The 22,325-nt window shown below is 39.9% G+C and overlaps 1 protein-coding gene across 2 annotated transcripts; it reads left to right on the top strand.

Moving 5' to 3' along the window:
• Positions 1–9,999: 9,999 nt before the first annotated feature.
• On the top strand, positions 10,000–22,073 carry parp14rs4 (poly(ADP-ribose) polymerase family member 14-related sequence 4). Of its 2 annotated transcripts, none has more exons than XM_017489566.3 (19): positions 10,000–10,271; positions 10,729–10,820; positions 11,208–11,250; positions 12,280–12,444; positions 12,891–12,959; positions 13,057–13,269; positions 13,365–13,592; positions 14,869–17,357; positions 17,490–17,735; positions 17,863–18,084; positions 18,163–18,277; positions 18,438–18,587; positions 19,088–19,150; positions 19,260–19,442; positions 19,563–19,769; positions 19,888–20,517; positions 20,790–20,932; positions 21,036–21,210; positions 21,452–22,073. In XM_017489566.3, exons 1-19 carry the CDS (start codon positions 10,097–10,099, stop codon positions 21,724–21,726), a joined length of 5,883 nt encoding a protein of 1,960 aa, XP_017345055.1. In that variant the 5' UTR covers positions 10,000–10,096; the 3' UTR covers positions 21,727–22,073. The 2 variants fall into 2 exon arrangements, with proteins under 2 accessions (XP_017345055.1, XP_017345054.1); XM_017489565.3 differs by having other exon boundaries at positions 18,435–18,587.
• The last annotated feature ends 252 nt before the right edge of the window (positions 22,074–22,325 follow it).

The following is a 22,325-nucleotide window of genomic DNA, read 5'->3' as shown; positions in this document are numbered from 1 at the left end:
GGGTTTGCCTGCTAGTAATTATGACTGTAGTGTAATTATGACATGCTTGTTCAATGAACCATAAACAATTATTGCACATGCACCTGTGGAACAGTTTTTAAGACAGGAACAGTTTACAGGTTGTATGCAGTTAAGGTCACAGTTACAGTAACTTAGGACACTAAAGAGATCTTTCTACTGACTCTGAAAAACACCAGAAGAAAGATGCCTAGGGTTCCTGCTCACCTGCGTGAACATGCCATACACCTGCTGCAGGGAGGCATGAGGACTGCAGATGTGTCCAGAGCAATAAACTGCAATGTCTGTAATGTAAGATGCCTTAGACAGTGCTACAGGGAGACAGAAAGGACAGCTGATCGTCCTCGCAGTGGAAAATTACATGTGACCATGTGTCCCCAACAGACGTGATCGAGAACTTGCAAATGTCTCGGTGGAAGGGTGGAGGAACATCTCACAGCAATAACTAACAAATCTGGTGCAATCCATGAGGATGAGATGCACTGTAGTACTTAAAGCAGCTGGAAGCCACCAGATACTGACTGTTACTTTTAATATTCACCCCCCCCCCCCCCCCGCCCTTTGTTTATGGATTCATTATTCCGTTTCTGTTCCTCAAACGTCAGTAAAACTTCAATGTATGTCTCAGTTGTTGAATGTGTTTATGTTAGTACAAATACTTACACATGTTAAGAAATTTGCTGGAAATAAAAGCAGTTGAATGTGAGAGGACTTTTGTGTGTGTGTGTGTGTGTGTGTGTGTGTGTGTGTGTGTGTATATCTGTGGTCATGGTGAAGCTGAGTGTTTTCAGACTGACAGGAGGAACTCAGTGTGCATGTGGACGATGGAGTCTGCCTGCAGCGTACACAGGCCTTAATGCAGGTCTGAAAGGGTTCACTTACAGGCAAATACACCAGGGATGAGTGACGCCAGACAGGTGTGTTTAGTCATGTCAGGAACTGTGTGTGTGTGTGTGTGTGTGTGTGTGCACTAATACTAAACAGCATGAGTTGTGCTTGAGTTGAGCTTTTCGCACGTTGTTTGGGTGAGTGCATTCCAGTAATGCGAGCTCTGTCCAAAATGGACTGACAGTGAAATGAAAAGATGGTGAAACGTTAATGGATGTTTAATGGTGTGAGTTGATCAGAAATTTGACTTCTCTGTGTGAACTGCTGTCAGAGGGATCAGAGCCGATTGTCTGAAAATTAGTTCGAGAAGCTCCCACCTCGATAAAGCCTAATTATGCTGAAAGCAATCTAAGTGGAATCACTTTTTTTTCTGGTACTGACTGATAGTACATGCATAATCCCCAAAGCCCCCAACTACCCCCCCCCCCCCCCACACACACACACAAACAAATATATACACACTCTAGAGAACTCAAGCACAAACATCCCAACATGAATGAACAGCCAGGAATTTAATATAACCTTTAAACATCTGTATACATAACAAAACTGTCCATTTAATTTAATTTCATCATCATGGCTAATAAAGCCTTATGACACATCGATTTTTATATTAAATAAGGAATAAACCACTGTGTCATGCTGTTATAGGAAAATAATCAACAACACTGTTTTATTCCTCGTATACCACAGCACTTTGTCAATGATTACAATGGATATTTTTATCAAAGAGAGGCATGTCAGGCTTTTAGTTACTTCCTGTTCTCACTTACGTTACAGCAGCTATAAAAAGTCGTTCCCTCACCAGCCCTCTCTCTATTCTCTCTCTCGAGAAGTTAATAAGAAGCTTGTCGTGTTACCGAGAAACCGCAAAGCAGAGTAAACTCGTCTGTCCTGAAAATGTTGGAAAACGTCAAGTTACAGCTTCACCTCTGGCTGTTACACAGCGTTACACTGGAGACTCCTTCCGTAGGCCTTAGCTTGTCACACAAGGTTCAACAATTTTTAAAACATGATTATTACTAGTCAAGCGTCCGCCATACGAGTCCCTGCGAACGAGCCGTTACTATAGAAACGATAACGTATTAGAACGAGCGCATTGATATAAATCTGTGATTTTGGAGCTGTGCTACTGTCAGAGATGCTGTTCTAGAGAATTAATCAGCATCCTTCGGACCAGTTTGTTCATCAAGCAACTTTAGAGGTTGCGTTTTTCTTTTCGAACTCGGATTCTGGTTCTGGATAATAAATGATGCCTAAATGTTCGTTCAGATATAATAATGCCTTGCGTTCTGGACGACGTCAGGTGAGAATTTGCAGAGTGTTGGAATTTTTGTATTTTTTTTTAAGCTCCTCTCATCTCATCTCACTGACTTGGAATAAACTCAACCGGAAAAGCATGTTTGTCGCAGTTTAAATTCCATTTACCTATAAAAATGTAAAACGGTGAAAAATGAAATGTGATGAAATCAGCGCTTTGTGGCGAAGATTACTGCTCCGCTTTATGACGGTGGAGCTCAATCATTTTTACTGCTGGCTGTGTTGCTTTCATACACAAAAATGTTGATGGCGTGATGAACGGTGCAGCGGTATCGAATCGGATGGAAGAAAGAGTTAAATGTTTTGGTTGAAGATGATCGTAGGGAAGGTGTGAGGACGTCGAGGTTCGCCAGCGGTTAGCTGACACGTCTACATGACTGAGGAGTTTAGACCCATTTTATTTCCCCCTGCAGTGAGCGATGAAGGCGTTGCAGCAGGGGCTGGATTTACAGTCTGTGAAATAGACACACACTGCAGGATAGCGCGCACACACACACACACAGACGCACACAAAGACGTACACACAGATGCACGCACAGATGCACACACAGGTTCTGCACTGCAGTACACAACCCTCTAATGCACCGTTTAACATCCTACAGGGCAAGGCATTACTCCGATACAGACACAAGGAAATGTAAAGCAGGTTTACCAAATTGTATCTTCCATAACTGTTCAGAAAAATATCAATTATTAGTCCACAATAGTGTGCTGTTTATCTGAAAGCAGTATAATAGCTTAACACTTATTATAACAATCAATGTGTTTAGTGTCTGATGCTGACTCCAAAATCCATTTTCATATAAATACAATCTATTATCCTCAATCCTCACATAAAGTTCAGCATTGCCAGCTAGCTAATTGACTAACTAGCTAACTGCCTGACTAGTTAACTTCCTGACTAGTTAACTTTTGTCTGCACTGCATGACTAATTGTACATGTCACTGACTAACTAGCTAACTGACTAACTAGCTAAAGTTTCTCTGTACTGCATGACTCATTGCACACGTCACTGACTAACTAGCTAACTGACTGACTAGCTAATTGACTGACTAGCTCACTGACTGACTTTACCATAACAACCAATTTGGTACTGCAAGTAATTATGACTACAGTCCAAACTAAAGGAGCAACACAATGACCCTATCTGTATTAAACCTATGGTGGGCGTGGCCTAGTCTGGAAGGTGTTTATTTATTCATTTTTTAATTTATCATTAGCCCTGGGAACACTAGACAGCTGTGCAAACTGTGGAAACGTCAGTGGAAACTGTTACATTCTGACAATTCCTCAACCTCTGCTACATCACATATGTTACCCGACAGAACTGTTTTTTATTTTTATTTTATGTATTTATTTTTTTTTTAAATCCTGATCGCACTGTTATTATTTTTATTATTTTTGTTTGTATCTTCCCAATATATTTTACCAGTCACTTACTAAGGACTGTTCAGTAATGAATATAGCATACAGTATACTGTACAAGTGGACGTCATAACAGGGAGACTAAAGAGACGCTAAAGTGTCTCTGACACCCTCTAGTGGATGGCTGCAGTATCTTTTTTAACCCCGCCCACTCCCTTGTTAGTGAATGTAAAAAGATCCAATTTTAAGTTACATCTTAACAAATTATTTTCAGGTATATTATTCTGTCATTCAGTTGATATTGATCTCTCTTTCAATATTATTCCTTATGATAAATGCATCTTATAGGAGTTATTTGATAATTAATAAAACGGTGTGGTTGATGAGGTGACAGTTTTGCGTTGGACTGGTCTCTACTGTGCAGACTCTATCGACAAATTTTCGCAAGATGGAGACCCGCATTTTGACCAAATAGAGTTTAAAAACTGCACAATGGGAGTAAATGGAACCGTGTTGTCCACTCATGCATGCAGTCATTATTGCTGCCACATGTTCATGTTAATGAAATGTGGACTTTCTCACTTGAGTCTGCTTGAAAGTAAAAACCATCTGTTTGTGAGACTTTTTGTGTCCTGCAGAATCCCAGTCCTGATGCACACCCCTAGATACTGCCAAGCTTTCAAAAACATCAAAAAACACCTCCTATTCATATCTGCATTTGCATTCATTTAGATCACATCCATCCATTTTCTGCACCGCTTATCCTACACAGGGTCGTGGGGAGCCTGAAGCCTATCCAAGGCGGGAGACATCCTGGATGGGATGCCAACCCATCACAGGGCACAATCTCACACCCATTTACACACTACAGACAATTTTGAGAAGCCAGTCATCCTACAACACATGTCGTTGGTCTGGGGGAGGAAACCAGAGTACCCAGAGGAAATCCCTATAGGGCGGAGGCTAGAATTGAACCCCCAACCCCGCACGTGCGAGGCATATGTGCTTTTAATAAAAATCAAACGTTAAAAATCAGATTTCTACTGCTGTTTGAATCATGTCATATGTGTGTGTGTGTGTGAGTGTATACCGTCTTAGATCAGTAAAATATCCGATGCATGGTCATGTGACCACAAACGAATAAACACACCACCGTCGTCTTCATCCTGTACTTATATTACTTCATCATTTCAAAATAACATCAGTCAAATCTGCTCAAACAGTAAAAGCTTGCAAGAACATGGCCTTTTTACTGCAAATATCGATCGGCTCACAAACATGACTTTTTATTCGTTACTGTTTGCAATGTTGTGAAGTTATGTGACCCGCTAAAATGTGACCCGTGGATTGTTTCCGGTCAGAAGGTGTTTCACATGTATGACAAATTAACATGAAAATAATGCTTGTAAAGTGAGCGACATTAACCAACACGCACACACACACACACACACACACACACACACACACACACACACTGATCCAGCACCCAAGGCACCATGCTATAAGCCTGGCAGCTTCCTCTCCATCTGCAGTCTGTCTCAGCACTCCAGCAGCTCTTCTGTTATAAAATATTAAAGGCAGCTCTTCCTTCTCCTGTAAATTTTGCAAATTTTTTACCCACAATCCTACACAGGTCACATATAAGCCCTCTCTGTCAAGAAACGATAGTTTACTACATTAAAAAATATATATATATATTTATTTGTTTATTTATTAGATAGGTTAATTTAATATACACACATCTATGAGATGCTACAGTGAAGTAATCGAGCAAACAAGCCGAGAACTGTCGAGCCGTGCGGTCCATGTGGGTTTCCTCTGGGTTTTCCGGTTTCCTCCCGCCTTCCAAAAACATTCCAGGGTGTGTTCCCAGGGTAGAGTCCAGATACACTCCGAGCCCGAGCGGGATAAAGTGCTTTCTGAATGAAGATGAGTGAAACGAGAACAGAAACTGCAGACTGAAAGGATTTTAGTGCAGAAAGCGGTGACGAGTTCCAGGGTTCAGGGAGATAAGAATAGAAATCCGTCTGTCACTCTTCATATAGAAAAGAGGGAAAAGAACGCTGAAACATTTGCCCACAGACTGTCAACTACACAGAGATGATGATGATGATAACATGGAATCATTTTACAGTGTGAATCGAGGTTTAAATGTACATTAATAGTATAGAAGAAATAGACTTGGTGTGTGTGTGTGTGTGTGTGTGTGTGTGTGTGTGTGTGTGTGTGCATCCGAATGTGTATGTTTAACGCGTTTAACATAAAAGTAATCTGTAGTGACACGTGAAAATAATCACATGCCGATCAGCTCCATCACTTGTACACCTCAAGGTCAAACTTTATGATGATTTAATATGCAAGCATTCATTATTAACACATGCAAAAGTCCTTGCTCTGCATATTTTTGCTAAGGAGATGTGCTGCTGATGCTGAGGCTGACGTTTCAGGGAAATTAGAGTGAAAGGTGAAAAAACCTTTGCAGCTAAATGATTAAATATTAAGCTAGCGCCATAAGCACGGTGAAGTGTACATGCAGAATTTGTATTCATATAATTGTTTAAATGGATTGTTTTTTTTTTTTTTACACTACAGATTTCCAGTGCGAAATAAAAATCACACAAGAGAAATTTTTGGCATCGTGATGTCTGATGTCTAAAGGGGCGGGGCTTCATTCTGAACGATCCACGATGAAGTAAGAAAGATTCTCAAAAGAAAAAAGATGATTCAAATCCTGGAGGAAAGTGTTGGACGTAGTAAACGTTCAGTTCGATGTTATTGTGTTTGTACGGAGCGTGATTAGGGGTCCTGGGATGAGCACCAGGACAGTCTTTACGATTACAGCAGCAGCTCATTATTCTGAGGTGAGACCTTGGGTGTAAACTATTTCTTTTTCGGGGTCTGTGTGGAACTCCAGCGGTGTAAAGCATTGTACACTGAGTTCAGAAGGTAAAGCAGAAAAGAGAGCATTTTTTACATCCCTAAAGTGTATTTTATCTCTGTTTCACTCTCTCTGCAAAACGCTCCGTGTTATAATGTGAGTGTAGCTAATTTGCATATTTATTACATCATGCTCTTTATGCATGCGCATACACGCATGTTCCTATTAGACTATAAATGCTAAAGTCGGCCATTAAACAGTGCAATAATCGTTCCTCTTATAGGCACAGTGTAATTGAAAAAGAAAAGCAAAAATCTCTTGCTATGTTGAAAATGAGTGGAGAGAGAGAGAGAGGGAGAGAGAGAGACTAAATATGATTCCTGTCTCTATTGGTTTCTCTTTCTCTCTGTGTCCTATTGTCTTATTTTCCTCTTTCGTTTGTCTTTCTATCTTTCCCATTATTTTTCACTCTTACCATCCTCTCTCTCTCTTTTCATCCTGTTCTCCTTCTCTATCCCTTTCTCTTTCTGAAGTATTAGCATATAGCCTCTGTATCTCTCCTTCTTTTCTACTTTTTCCTCTCCTGTCATCTCTTGCTTGCTCAATCTTTCTCTTTTCCTTTATTTTCTTAACATTTTGTTGTCTTTATCTTTCCCTGTCTCTCCCTCTTTCTTTCTTTCCTCTGCCTGTTGCTCAATGCTTCTCCCTTATCCATAATTTTACTTACCATTTTTCTGTCTCTCTATTTCTGTCTCTGCCTGTCTCTCTGTCTCTCTCACTGTCTCTATCTGTTTTTCTCGCTCTCTCTCACTCTGAATCTCTCTCTCTCTCTCCGTCTGTCTGTCTGTCTGTCTGTCTCTCTCTCTCTCTCTCTCTCTCTCTCTCTCTCTCTCTCTCTCTCTCTCTCTCTCTCTCTCTCTGAGGGACGAGTGCAGTGGTGTGTGGAAAACTGAGCCAGAAGTGCAGGGAGATAAAAATACAAATAAAGCCCTAAAGCCTTTGAATGCAGAGAGAAGCGAGTGAGACAATAAACAAGCGAGGAAGAAGAAAAAGAAGGGAGAAGAAAGTCAGCCAGGCTTGAGATGACGGAGGAAAAAAGCAATTTAGCTGCGAACCAGCTCAGCAAAAAGAGATATTGCTTTGCTGCTTCTCTGGAGGGCTTTCTCTCTCTCTCTCTCTCTCTCTCTCTCTCTCTCTCTCTCTCTCTCTCTCTCTCTCTCTCTCTCTCTCTCTCTCTCTCTCTCCAGAGCTGGCTTCATTTTAGAAACAGACTTATTAAACTTCATTTCTAAAACCTCTCCTCCTAGATAATTTATATTTCCTTATCTCCCTTCATCTTATAATATAATCCCTCCTTCCTCCTTTACTCCTCTGGGATCTCTGTGAACATGAAGTAGTGGAAGATCAGAGGTTAAAGCTCAGAAGGTTGTGAGTTTACGTCCCGCTTCTGTCACGCTGTCGCCACTTAACCCTTAACCTTCGACTCAATTACAATTCCCTTCAGATAAAAGCGTCTGAACAATGGGAAAATGGAAACGTCTCTTCAGCAAGAGCTCTGTCCCAGGTTATCAGACTTCCCTTCCTAATTTCCAGCTCCACCATCTCCTCACACGGCTATTGACTGAAAAAAAGCGGCATTAAAAAGCGTACATACCCAATAGAGCCAATGATCTAACGATTAATCATTTTTTAATGTTAAATATTGATTTTCCATATAAATCTTAAACTGACAGAATTGCCTTTATTATAAATGATATCAGTTTAGATGAAGATTTGTATGAATATTTAAAACAATCCATCCATCCATCTTCTATACCGCTTAATCCTTTTCAGGGTCACGGGGAAACCTGGAGCCTATCCCAGGGAGCATCGGACACAAGGTGGGGTACACCCTGGACAGTGTGCCAATCCATCGCAGGGCAATTTAAAACAATATACATCTTATATATCTTTATTGAGTCATATTAATGTACATTTTATAGGCCAAAATTTTTGAAAGCTTCAACAATGATAGTGGAATAATGAAATAATATTTATATTAATGCACAACAGAGAGTGCTGAACACCAGAACTTTTCTCTTAGTTCACTGGCTTCATTGCAATAAATGAAACCGAATCGTGGTATGGTTATGGGATGAAAATAATGATTATGTGAGAGAAAAAACATTCTAAACATCTCTTTGCATATGACCCTAACAATCTTTTAGTGTTAATACTCTACATCACCGGTCCTGGAGAACTGTCTGTCCTGCACTGTTTAGTGTTTTTCCTTCTCTAACAGGAAAACACTAATATGCATAGAACATGGGTTCTCTGGACCAGGGTTGAGAAGCTGTGCTCTACATAATATATCTTTTAATACATAATTATAATATAATTGTATTCTATTCTTATATTTCAGAACTGTTTTGTACACTGAATAAAATAAAAACGGGTTGCTTTGAAATGTAGTTTTAAAAGTTTACTGAAAATCAAATCACAAACCAATGGCAATAAATGTGAACGTAAGGTTGTTGGTTAAAGTTTATGTCGCCATCTGCTGGTTCATGGGCTTCAGTGCAGCAGTTGAGTAAAAAGAAATAATCCTGACGTGGTTAAGAGATTAAAATAATGCTTATGAGGTGAGAGAGTTTCCCCCCCCCCATGGGATGTTCTACTTTAAGAAAACAAAATCCCTTTAGCAATCTTTTATTTTTATTACCCTTCATAATTGTACTCCACCTAATAGCCTATTCTAGCACTATATCCTGTAAATTTAGTTTAATAAATATCTATTGAAGTTAAAATCACAAGACGAAATTTAATAAATGTGAAATTGAAGCTAATGGATTAAATTTGTGGCGCCATCTGCTGGCTGATTGGCTTCATTGCCGTTCATTGCAGTGGTATTTAAAAAAAAAAAATTATTTATCGTGAGATAAAATAATAATAAAAAAAGATTATACAGGGAAAATAAATTTTTGTGGGATTTTATATTTAAATGTTATCATATAAATATATTACTAAATACCCAATCTTTCTAGTTTTTACTACTCAAATATAACTACTCTTTCAATACATATATTACAGCACTGTTCATAGGCTATGTGATCTAAAAATTATCTGTTGCTTAAAAAAAAAAAATTGCATAACATTTTTCATTTTACGTCACGAAAAGTCTCGTTAAGTCTCGTTTGATTTTTTTTGTGGCGCCATCTGCTGGTTTCATTGCGGTAGTTTAATAAAAACAAATAGGATGTGGGCGTAGCCAATTTTTTGTTTATTTGGGAGTTGGAAATAATGATCATGCAGGGGGAAAAGGATTTTGATTGGGATTTTCATATTTAAATAAGTATTTTTAAGGCACTGTTGATCCGCTGGTTGAATAATAATAATAATAATAATAATAATAATAATAATAATAATACAAAACTGGTTGCCTTAAATTTATTTTACAAAGTTTACTGTAAGACAAATCCCCCCCCCATCGTCAGATTATCAGTCCTATGTCACTCCCTTTCATTTTCTGCTAAAAGCAGCTCTGAGAAACGAAACGAAAGCGAAAGTGTGAGTTTACACTGAATGAGCAGAACTTCCGTCTTAGTGCCGGACTACCGCATTCAGTGCCGGACTTCAGGGGGATCAACATGGAGAACTACCCTTATCCACTACTCGTGGAGGGAGATTGGTCCTCTGTCAACGCTAAAACACTCCAAAGCAAAGTTCACATTTATTTTCAGAGCAGAAAGAAGTCTCAGGGAGGAGACTGCGTCATCAAATTGTCCGATCGGAGCTGTACGGTCTTCTTCAAATCAGAAGAAAGTGAGTTAAACTCCTCTAACATCTAACAGAAACAGATCAAGTTTATCTGTTCAAACGTTTATAGTTGTTTCATGTAGGGTGTGAACCCTAGTGTTGACACTTGTGTGGTGTTTAAGTAGAATACAGAGTGTTGATTGAACACCTAGAGGGTGGAATGAATACGAACAGTGTTATTAAACCAACAGATCAGATTTATGAGAATGGTGAGAAATCTGAAAACAACAACAACAACAATAAACACATATAAAATAAAAAGTATAAGGTGTTAATTCATCACTGTAAGAATGATTTCAGCTCTGGTGGTGTCACATGGATTATTTATTTTTGCTGTATGCAGTTAAACACCATGGGAACACAGTAATCCAGACAGAAACATAATACTATCATAATACTACAATACTATAAACACCATCTTGAATGTTTATCTCCTTGTTGATTATGTATGCTTGTCTCTCAGTCCGAGATCAAGTTCTCGCTAAGGCTGAGCATGCAATACTCATCGAGAAACAGGAGGTGAAGCTGACGGTGTCCAAACCGGATTCAGAGGCAGTAAGTGAACAGTTTGGTCTTTCTAAAAAAAGAAAAAAAAAAGTATTCAGCCTTTGATTGCTAGTGCAACAAGTTTTTTTTTTATACAGAAAAGTAATCTGCCTAATGAATTGCTCTGCATTTTTAAACTGAGTGTGACATTTCAGAGCGTACACATTTCTTTGGATTAGTCTAATTTCTATTTGTGATGTGACACAATTGCACAGTATGTATGCTAAGTATGCTGAAACACTGGAAGAACAAAAATGGATCCTCCAGCCAGTAGGGTGTGGAGATACACAAGCACTTGGAAAGTGGAGTTTGTACTTTTAAACTTGTTTACAACACTGTGGTAAAATGACATGGAGCTTCATCTGGGTATGTTAAACATGCTTATGGTTTTTATAGGCTAAAACAGGAAGTGATGTGTCAGCGGGAGCTCTGCAAACAGGTGAGGAAATGTTTACACATTAATTCTGCATTTAAAAAAAAGAGAAATATATCTGCTTTGGGAAGAACTATACTTTATGCAAATATGCAAATAAATATACTTTTCTCCTTTACATAGCTAGCTCAACTCCTGGTAGTGTTGACTACCACTACCCCTCCGAAACTATTGGAACATCAAGGATAGTTAATTTTTTTGGTGCTGTACACCAAAGACGTTTGGGTTTGAGATCAACAGCTGGAGATGAGACGAAAGTTTAGGATTTCAGCCTTTATTTCCTGGTGTTTACAACTAGATGTGTTTAAACAACATAAAATACAGACCTTTTTGTCTCAGACTACCCAATTTTTAGGCAAGCAGAAGTATACGACTTGAAGTATATTAGTAAATAGTAAATAACACTTAATATTTGGTTGTATATCCCGTGCTTGCAATAACTGCATCAAGCCTGCAACTCACTGACACCAAACTGTTGCTTCTTTCTTTTGTGATGCAGTTCCAGGCTTTTACTGCTGCTTCATTTAGTTGTTGATAGTTTAAGGGGGTTTCTCACTTCAGTCTCCTCTTCAGGAGGTGAAGTGCTGCTCAAGTGTTAAGGTCTAGTATGATCAGTGTATCTATGTATATGGGCAAAGAATGGGCAAGTGTAAGGATCTGAGTGATAGACGACCGGGTCAGAGCATGTCCAAAATGATAGGTCTTGTGGGATGTTCTTGTATCTACTTAAAGTGGTCCAAGGAAGGACAACCGGTTTTCTGGCGACAGGGTCATGGGCGCCCAAGGCTCACTGATGCGTGTGGGGAGCGAAGGCCTGTCTGGTCAGATCCCACAGAAGATCTACCATAGCACAAATTGCTGAAAAAGTAAATGTTGGCTCTGATAGTAATGTGTCAGAACACACAGTGCATCATAGCTGCGGACAGGTCAAAGTGCCCATGCTGACCCCTGTACACAATATTAGGCAGCTGTTTTTAACGTAATGGCTGATCTATGATCTAAAACAGCTATGATTTCATTGCTGTTCATTTCCAGCTGCGAGGACAACCTGCAGTGTGCGAGTGGATAACGTACCTGCTGATGCCATCACCAACAAGGAACTTCTGGAGCTGTACTTTGACAAGTGGGGTGGACCTGTAGAGAAAATCATCACAAATCCAGAGGAGAAAACCATTATTATTACATTCCGCTCACAAAATGGTATGAAACATGTGTAGACATTCAGTCACTTCAGAAGTGCTGCTATAGTGGAGTTTTAGTAGTATTGTGTTTCAAGCTTAAGCCATTTGAGATGAATCTGAGAAAAGTAAGGAATGAAACATTATTGTGCTGTGCCCCAAAATGGATTAATTTTCCATAACAGCATGCCCTGGACATTTGAAATGCCTTTTTTCTCTTCCAGCTTGGTAGCAATAACTCCTGCTTAAATTGTACCATTTGAAAAATGCTGCTGCTGAGAAGTTAAAACATTAAAACATCTGTTGCTTAGCTTTATCATGGTATTAGAACCTGCAAATCAATCATATATTATCCTAATATTTGGAACACAATAACCTGGAGACAGTTTGGCACCATTATCTGGAATGAGTGCTATGATTCTAGCACTGTGTCATGTGTATTTACATGGCTTTCCTTCGACATTTTAGCTGCAAAGAGAATTTTGGAGAAGACCGATCACACTTTATTCAGTCAGCCAGTCACCATGCGCCCATACCGTAAGCCCTCCTTCTTTCACAGAAGAATAGAAGCACTCTATTAATTTTGTGTCATGTAAGAAAGTAAACACCTTGTTTTCTGTATTTTGGCCTCCAGATGGTCTTGATGTGAGTCAGACTGAAGCCAGTGAGGGTTTGGAAGACACTAAATGGTGCAGTGCTGTGGTTCTGGAGAATGTTCCGGAAGACATTAACCAAGAGTACCTCAGTCTTTTAGTGGGAAGTATCGGCAATCATTCTGAAGATGAATATTCCTTAGAGTTAATTCCAGAATCAAGCACTGCTGTTTCAACCTTTAATGACCCCAGCGGTATGTCCTTAACCTGCAGTGTGACATAATGCCAGATTTTAGTAAATAAAAAATGTCCAGACTGAATTAAGGATAATTTTCTTTTCTTTCAACAGCTGTAGAAAAGTTTCTTACAGAATGTGGAAATAACAGAACGTTCCAGAAGTACGGTCTCAAAGCCCGGCGCCTGGAAACAAGTAGACGCGTTAAAGTGGAGAACCTGCCTGCTCAGTGCAATGATGAATTTCTAGAACTTTACTTTGAAAAGCATGTAGGAAAAGTGGAAAGTATCAAGGCAATGGCAGATGAGCAAGTCGCTATCGTCACCTTTAGTGATCAACAGGGTAAATCATTTGTCTTTTAATTGTACACATTTATTTGTCTAGTTGTCACAATTAGCATTTTGATCTATACTCACCAACAACTTTATTAGGAAAACCTGTACACCAGTGCATTTGTACACAGTATATTACCTGGCAGCAGTAACAAATCCTGCAGATACAGGTCAAGGGCTTCAGATGATGTCGACATGAAACATCAGAATTGGTTGGAAGATTGTATTTGTGAAATGACTCGGGTCATTAACGAGTCATTTAGCACCAGGTTCGACACAAACTTGCAGTGCACAATTGGAGAGAGTATGACGCTCATCCGGCCGCACCTGGCCCGTTCGCGAATGGCTCTGCTCGCCGGGGGCCCCCGCAGGGGACTCCCTGGCTACCCCAGACCAACCGAAGATCCGCAGCGCTGCGGTATCATTACGTTTAGGCGGGATTCTGACTTAGAGGCATTCAGTCATAACCCCACAGATGGTAGCTTCACACCAGTGGCTCCTCAGAAAAATGGCCATGTAACTGGACAGTTGACAGCTGCTCTTCAAATGTCCAGTTTGGGTGAGCCTGTGCCGTCTTTTGCTTCAGATTCCTGTTCTTGGCTGACAGGATGTGATCTTCTGCTGTTGTAACCTGTCTTCCTCAAGGTTCAACATGTTGTGTGTTCTGAGGTGCTTTTTGGTTTACCAGTGTTACAAAGAGTGGTTATTTGAGTTACCATAGCCTTGCTGTCAGCTTGAACTAGTCTGGTCATTCTCTTATGATGCTCTCATCAGCATCAACATTTCTGTCTGTGGAACTGCAGCTCATTTAAATTTTTTTTGGTTTGTTATTTAGCACAATTCTGTGTAAAATTCTAGAGACTGTTGTGTGTGTGGAAATCCCAGGAGATCAGCGCTTTCTGAAATACACAAAGCGGCCGATGTGGCACCAACAACCGTGCCGTGGTCAAAGCCACTGTGATCACATTTTCCAAAGTGAACATTAACCGAAGCTCTTGACCCGCATCTGCATGATTTGATGCGTTAAACTTCTGCCACGTGGTTGGCTGGTTACATAACTGCATGAATTTTTGGAGTACAGTGGCCAGTGAGTGTATTTTGGCCCCCCATGCAAAATCACTAGATAAGTTTAAGGTGAATTTGTGTATCACTGTGTGGAACTAATAAGGAATATTGACATTCTGATTAACCACACTTGATTACATATGCAGATGATTTTAAATACCCCAAAATGCATTATATTTGTATAGAGTATATAATAAACCTCTTTCGTCATTCTTTTTTAGCTGTTCAAAAAGCCCTGGGAAAAAAACACCTTATTCGCAACACCCAAGTTGATATATATCCATATTACACCTCCTTGGGTTCCGCCTTGTACGGCAAAGACAGACCAGCATGGACCCTGCCCAAACCATTTACAGATAAGATCCATCCTGCCATCAGAGAATTCCTCCAGAAGAAGGGACAAATCTCCTCCATCTGTAATCAGATGAGCTCACACTTCTGCCAAGTAAACATGGACAATGATGAAGTCCTGTTCAGTCCTCTTCCTGCCCTGCTCAGACAAAAGGGTATAACCAAAAAGCACATAGACAACTGGAAGCTAGACACCATAGATGCTTTCAAACACATCCTCTCCAGCTTTGGTGTTTTTGAGTATGCGGTGATCCCTTCAGTATGGACTGCAGTAGAGAAAGACATCCGGTCAGTTGTAAAAGATAAAGCTGTCCTGGAGGTGGATTTCTCGACAGGATGCCTGACTCTGGCAGGAATGGCCAACGATATTAACATATTGAAACCGATATTGGAGAAAGTTTTAAAGGAAGCATCACTTCAGATGGAGAGAGACATGAACAAGACCTCCAGTAGCATTATTATGTCCACTGGCATATTCTTGTTATTTCAGCAAGAGGGACTGCAACACAGTGCTTCAGCCAAATATCCACAGCTGGAACTCATGTACAAAAAAGACACCAATCAGTTAACGTTAACTGGGCTTCCTGTGGAAATTATTGACATCAAGAATATGATCTTAGAGAGGCAATTGTGCATGAAAGAGAAGATCCTGAAAATGGACTCTTCATTACTGGAGTTCTTGAGATCTGTGGACTCTGAGGAAATGTCAGGAGATCTGTTCATATCCAAGCGAATTAGTGCAGTCTACAGATTTGAAAATGGGAACATTGTTTTGACCGCAAGTACAGACAAAGCATTGACTGAGGCTGAGGAGAAGCTTTATACAACACTGATATTCCAGAGCCTTTCTGTAGAAGACCAAGATCTGCTTGGTAAGCCAGAATGGCAAGCTCTCACTAATGAGCTGTATGGTACATACAACTTATCCAGGAAGAAAACAGTGCTCATAAAATCCTCAAGGAACGGGGTTGTAGTCTGTGGCTTTCAGGAACCGGTTAGAGAGGTTAGTAAAAGTCTGGAGCAATTTATTGATGCACACTCAAGGATAGAAGAGGCAGTTCGTGTCCAGTCTTATGCCGTGGTGAAATTCATCAGAGAGAAGATGCCGCAGCTTTGGCAGAAATTTCAAAAGGGTGATGAACTGAACATAAAGTTTGACTCAAAAAGGCCATTGATTCGAGTGTCTGGAGAGCGTATTCATGTTCAGCCTGCACTAAATTGTTTTCAGAAAATTGCAAGAAGTCTCCACACTGATAGATTAACAATTAGAAAAGCAGGAGCCAAAAAGTATTTTGAGGAACAGGAAGCCATGGTCATGATGATGATAAAGGAACAAAGATTTGTGGTTGTGCTTGAGGATGCTTCTATGGAGGAAGAGGATGAGGAGAGTTACAATGAGGAGAGTGATGTTGAAGGTAGAGCGGAAGATTTTGGACAGCTTTTCTGTGAGGTTCAGGCTCCTGGTGGGATTGTCATCAAAGTCCTGAAGGCTGATATCTGCCAAATTAAAGTAGATGTTGTGGTCAATGCTGCCAACGAGGACTTAAAGCACATTGGTGGTTTAGCATTAGCACTTCTGAATGCTGCAGGTCCATCTTTACAACAAAGCAGTGATCAATATGTAGCTAAACATGGGAAACTGCTACCTGGGAATGCTATTACCACAGAAGCAGGCCACCTGCCATGCAAATATGTAGTGCATGCTGTAGGTCCCCGCTATTACAGTACTGACAAGTTTACCGCTGTGAAGAAACTCAGACAGGCTGTGAGGGAAAGTCTGAACCAAGCTGAATTTAAGAGGTGCTCCTCTATTGCTGTTCCTGCTATCAGCTCAGGGATATTCGGCTTTCCCCTCGACCTCTGCACTGAGAAGATTGCTGAGGAACTACATGCATACGTTGAAGACCAAACACGCCAAGGTGGCAGGAACACACTGAAAGAGATCCACTTGGTGGACAATAATCCCACAACTGTCAGTGCCATGGCTCAGGCTGTTAAAAAGGAGTTTTCAGACTTCAAACCCAGAATGACATTTCCACAGCAAATGGGCCGTGGCAGTGGTCACCGTACTCATGGTCACCACGGTCAGAATTATCGTGGTCATGGAAACCGAGGTCAGGGATATCGTGGACAAGGTGCTGGTACACATCGAGACATGGTGGCAAGGGGTAATGACTCACGAATGTACAGGGCAAAAGATTCTGAGGATTTTGAGACACAAAGACAGCCATACTCAAACCCACAATTGAGAACCCAATTTGAGGACAAGGCCAGGTCAGGGTCAGGGTTTCTTGAAACTCAGTCCACAAAAGAAGGACTGAAAATCATACTAAGGAAGGGGAATATCCAGGATGCACGTGTAAGTAACTATTCACAGCCGACAGAAAAACTCATAATTTTTTTTTTACTTAAATATTAAAAGCAAGCTACCTGGTGTCTGGTGTCTTCCAGAGATGGATTTCATCATTTATCTTTGGTGTTTATCTTACAGTCTGCTGTAATTGTCAATACCGTCTCAGAAGACCTGGACCTCAGTAAAGGTGCCGTCTCCAAAGCACTACTCAGCACCGCTGGTCCTCAACTACAGGCTGAAACTTATTCTCATCTGAAAGCATTTCGGACTCCCAGTCCGAATCATGGAGACATAGTGGAAACTAAGGGCTATAACTTAAATTGTCTAAAGGTCTTCCATACAGTTTGTCCATTTTGGAGTGGAGGGCATAGATCAGAAGATGAGGTGACTGCAGATTTTGTAGATGTTTAGCGTATTCTATATATCCATATGATTACATTTTCATTGCAGTGTATATACAGTATAACACTGTGTTGGATGAAATAATTGGATTTGTATTTTTTTCTAATAGATTCTCAAAGGAATCATTCAAAAGTGCCTGATAAAAGCAGAGAACCAGAAAATGGCTTCGATTTCATTTCCAGCCATCGGCACGGGGAACCTTGGCTTTCCCAGAGATGTTGTGTCCAGAATTTTCCTCAGTGAGATTCGTGCCTTTAGTGCCAGAGTTTCTCCTCAGTACCTTAATGAGGTGACCGTAATTGTGCATCCGTCAGACAGCGAGAGTGTCCAGGTATTGGAGAAAGTTGGTCACCTTTTCATGATTTGGCTAATCTGTGTGTGGCTTATAATGATGACATTTTTGTCACAGTGCTTTGTAAAGAGCTTCAGAGGTGAATGGCAGGGTTCCACCATGAAAGGAGCACATGCTGTTCAGCAATCACCAGCTAAAAAACCACCTCATGTTAGATCGCCACAGTCTGCTGGTGAGCGTTTCTCCTGCTGCTATTAATCACATTTAATTATTAAGCTTTCTGTTGCATTTTTACTCTACTTTACAGAGGCACCAGTGATAAAGAATTCGTTTGAATTAAGGAATAAAAATAGGAGTAGTAACAGAGATGGTTTGGATGATTCTTTCAGCAGGTTTCATTGGAGCAGTTTCTACTCCTAGTCTTGGAGTGCACAAAATGCAGATAAGGCATCTGACTCTGGAGGTGTCTTCAGGTGACATCACCAAAGAGAGCTGTGATGCAATCATTAATTCCTCCAATCAGTCGTTCTCTCTGAAATCAGGTAAACTTGGATTAGAAACTTATACTTTATTGTGGTATGATAAAAAATTACAAGACATTGTGACTCCACACCCTCACATCCCAAAGTTTATTTCTATTAAACCACAACATCAAAATACATTTATACAGTATCTCACAAAAGTGAGTACACCCCTCACATTTTTGTAAATATTTGATTATATCTTTTAATGTGACAACACTGAAGAAATGACACTTTGCTACAATGTAAAGTAGTGAGTGTACAGCTTGTATAACAGTGTAAATTTGCTGTCCCCTCAAAATAACTCAACACACAGACATTAATGTCTAAACCGCTGGCAACAAAAGTGAGTACACTGCTAAGAGAAAATGTCCAAATTGGGCCCACTTTTGTGAGATACTGTAGTTACATTTAATGTTGTGGATGTATGTGACACAAGTTAGTCCCTGTTATTGTTTCAATTATAGCATCTAAAAATTGACTTTTTGTGTAACTTGGTGATTTAATCTGTATTTATATAGGCGTTTCCAAGGCCATTTTAGATGCTGCTGGGTTAGCAGTGGAAAATGAATGTGCACAGATTGGTATGTAAACCCTTTTGTTTTCTGTAATATATAATATTTTCTGGGCTAATTTTACATTATGATTTCTTAGAAGTCAGGTTGATGTTGTGTACTTTATTTTTTTTTAAAGTGGCATCACAATCTCAGCAAGCAGACATGATCTGGACATCAGGAGGACAACTTCCATGCAGACACATTATTCACATTATAGGTCGAAACAATCCTGCAGTCATCAAGGATGTTGTTTACTCCGTTATAAAATCCTGTGAGGAAAAAAAGTTCTCCTCTGTTGCCTTTCCAGCCCTTGGCACAGGTAGAGCCTGACACAGTCATCATTTCTAAGCGTGGTTTCTTTATGTGAGAACTGTTACTACGTGCTTTCAGTGCATATTTCTCAGTCATCGTTTCTCTTTCTCCGTGTCTAAATGAATAGGTCAAGGTGGGGCCCAGCCTTCTGCTGTTGCAGACGCCATGATTGAAGCCGTGATCGACTTTGTGAAGAAGAAAAAAGGCACGCATTTGAAAATGGTAAAGTTCTTGATATTCCAGCCATCCATGGTGTCTGATTTCCACCAGAGCATGCTGAAGAAGCAGCAAGGAAGTGTCGAGGAGGAGGGTGGAATTTTTGGCTGGGTTAAAGGTACATTACTAAAACTAAAATCTGTAAAAATCTAAAAACTACACCTGTAAAATTTACCTACTTATTTTGCTCTATGTTTACTAAACCAAACATCGATCATGTTTTGGGGAAAAATTAGGTACATTTGGTGCTATGACCAACTTCTTTACTAGTGGTGGCTATGCAGAAGCATCTGCAAAAGAAGAATTTGTGTTTCTGGGTGAGGAGTTCGAGCCTGTCGTGTTTCAGCTGTGTGGAGAGAGTGAGGAGGACCTGAACAAGGCGAGAAACCTCATCACCAGCTTCATTGTGAAGGAGCATGTAAGCTCAAAAATCGAGGACTCGGCCATCAGCTATTTCAGCCAGGAGGAGGCTGACGTGCTGAGCAAACTGCAGAGGGAGCTCACGGTCAGCATCCAACTCTCAAAGAGCGGCCCTGAGCCGGCGTTCACTGTGGAGGGCCTGACACGAGACGTAGTAAAGGCTGAGAGCCAAATCCGTGACATGATCCGTAAAGTGGAGAAGAACATGACACGCCAACGTGAAGCCTTTATACTGAGCAGTCAAGTAGAGTGGCAGTATCAGGACCACAGTGGGAACTTAGTGCCTTTTGATATTTTCACTAACTACGACCTGGAACAGGCTTTTGTAATGAAACAGCCTCTTGTAAAGATCAACATCAATAATGACCCATATGATGCCAGTGTAGCCTATGGGACGGCTAAGGGGAAACGTGGACAGATTGAACTGAAGAGGACTGATCTGAAACGTAAGACATGACACCAGAAATCATCATAATGGAGAGTTTTATGAACCAAACTACTAGATATAGTAATTTCAGTTGGTATATTACTGTATGTTCATTACCTTTGAAGGAATTGTTTCATTATTTTCACTTGATCTTGTTTTCAAACTGATTCCTGATTTGCACTAATTAGTTTGCCTTTTTTAAAATAAAAAAACAAAAAATTATTATTATTATTATTATTATTATTATTATTATTATTATTATTATTATTATTTTTTTTTTTTTTTTTTTAGAACAAACTGTTTCTTTGCCCAGTAACTGGGACGACATGAAGGGAAATTTAGTTTTACGCGTTGCGATTCAACAAAGCAGTCAGGAATACACAGATGTGGAGAAGCAGTTCAGGAAAACCGGACTGACATCAAATATCCTCTCAGTAAGTCATTTTTATAGAAAAGGCGACTCCATAAATTAGACGTGTTGTCCATTGTTTTGTTTTAGTATGTGCGTATCAACCTACTAATGTGCGTTGTCTTCAGATTGAAAGAGTTCAGAATGAGACACTTTGGAAGAACTACATAAACCAGAAGGTGTACCTGGAAAAAAAGAACAAACACACAAACAATGAAAAGCTGCTTTTCCACGGCACCGGCGCTGATAATATTGATAAGATCAACGACCGAGGTTTCAATCGCAGCTATGCCGGGATGCATGGTAAGTGTGAAGAACTAGAAATGCGCTACCTGAAAATAATCATAAAATAAGTCAAATCAATACTCCAGAAGAATAGCATCTAAGAGAATTTAACAGTGAATTTACAAATGTACTTTCACTAATATTTGTAATAAACTTTGTTTACATCGCACCTTTTCATGTCCAGTAAAGTTTCCAAGATCTTTACCAAAATATTCGATGCTTTTTGAAATATAATTATCTTCTTTTGTCCTCTTTTTAGGGGCCATGTATGGGAACGGTGTGTATTTTGCTGTTGATCCATGCTACTCTGCACGAGGTTACGCCAAGCCTGATCAGCAAGGTCACAAGCGCATGTATTTGGCTCGAGTGTTAGTCGGTGACTTTACCACAGGGAAACCTGGTCTTATTGCACCTCCAGCCAAAAACTCCACCGGCACGGAGCAGTACGACAGCGTCACTGATGGCCAAAAATCTATGTTTGTGATCTTTCATGATGTTCATGCCTATCCTGAATACCTAATCACCTTCCAGTAAGGGCTATGTTTACCCTGACTGTATGACCTATGCTTTTCCTGCAGTTTATCACTGTTGGACTTTTAAAATGCCAAAAACAAACAAACAAGCAAAAAAAAAAATACATACAATACATACTATAGTGTGTGATATTGAGGGGGAAAAAATCATACACTTGATTTTACAGAATTATTATTTTTAACTATAGAACACTATTATAATGTAATATGGTCACATATTTACAGTTTCCTTCATGATTATTGAAGCCACTTTCAAAAAATGCATATGTAATAAACAGCTCATGTACAATGCAAATTTATTACACCAGAAATTGTGGATTCCTTATATAAATAAAGAAGTGTGCTGCATTCATGTGCATTTTGTTCATTTCATGTTCACATAGTTGCATTCTATCATTAAATATTTACAAATATAAATAGATGGTGAAGTAAGGTTCTGTCACTGTGTGGTCACGTTGATTTGTGTAGAAAATTGTGTTGTTAAAAGATGCTGTGATTGTTGAGGTCAGTCAGTTTTACAGAGTACATCTAAGCACATCTCTATTACATTACACTTACATTTACATTTATTCATTTAGCAGACGCTTTTATCCCAAGCGA

Source organism: Ictalurus punctatus, chromosome 16 (genome assembly GCF_001660625.3).
Source record: "Ictalurus punctatus breed USDA103 chromosome 16, Coco_2.0, whole genome shotgun sequence".
NCBI classification, from domain to species: Eukaryota; Metazoa; Chordata; class Actinopteri; order Siluriformes; family Ictaluridae; genus Ictalurus; species Ictalurus punctatus.
The sequence above is the reverse complement of the archived record's forward strand: the minus strand, read 5'-3'. Positions and strand labels throughout refer to the sequence as shown.

Bases quoted from the DNA above. Each gene is read 5' to 3' on its own strand.
- parp14rs4 (XM_017489565.3), top strand. From the start codon at position 10,097: ATGGAGAACTACCCTTATCCACTACTCGTGGAGGGAGATTGGTCCTCT. The intron at 17,358-17,489 runs GTAAGTAACTAT...TTTATCTTACAG, and splicing joins GGAATATCCAGGATGCACGT to TCTGCTGTAATTGTCAATAC. The intron at 19,443-19,562 runs GTAGAGCCTGAC...CTAAATGAATAG, and splicing joins CTTTCCAGCCCTTGGCACAG to GTCAAGGTGGGGCCCAGCCT.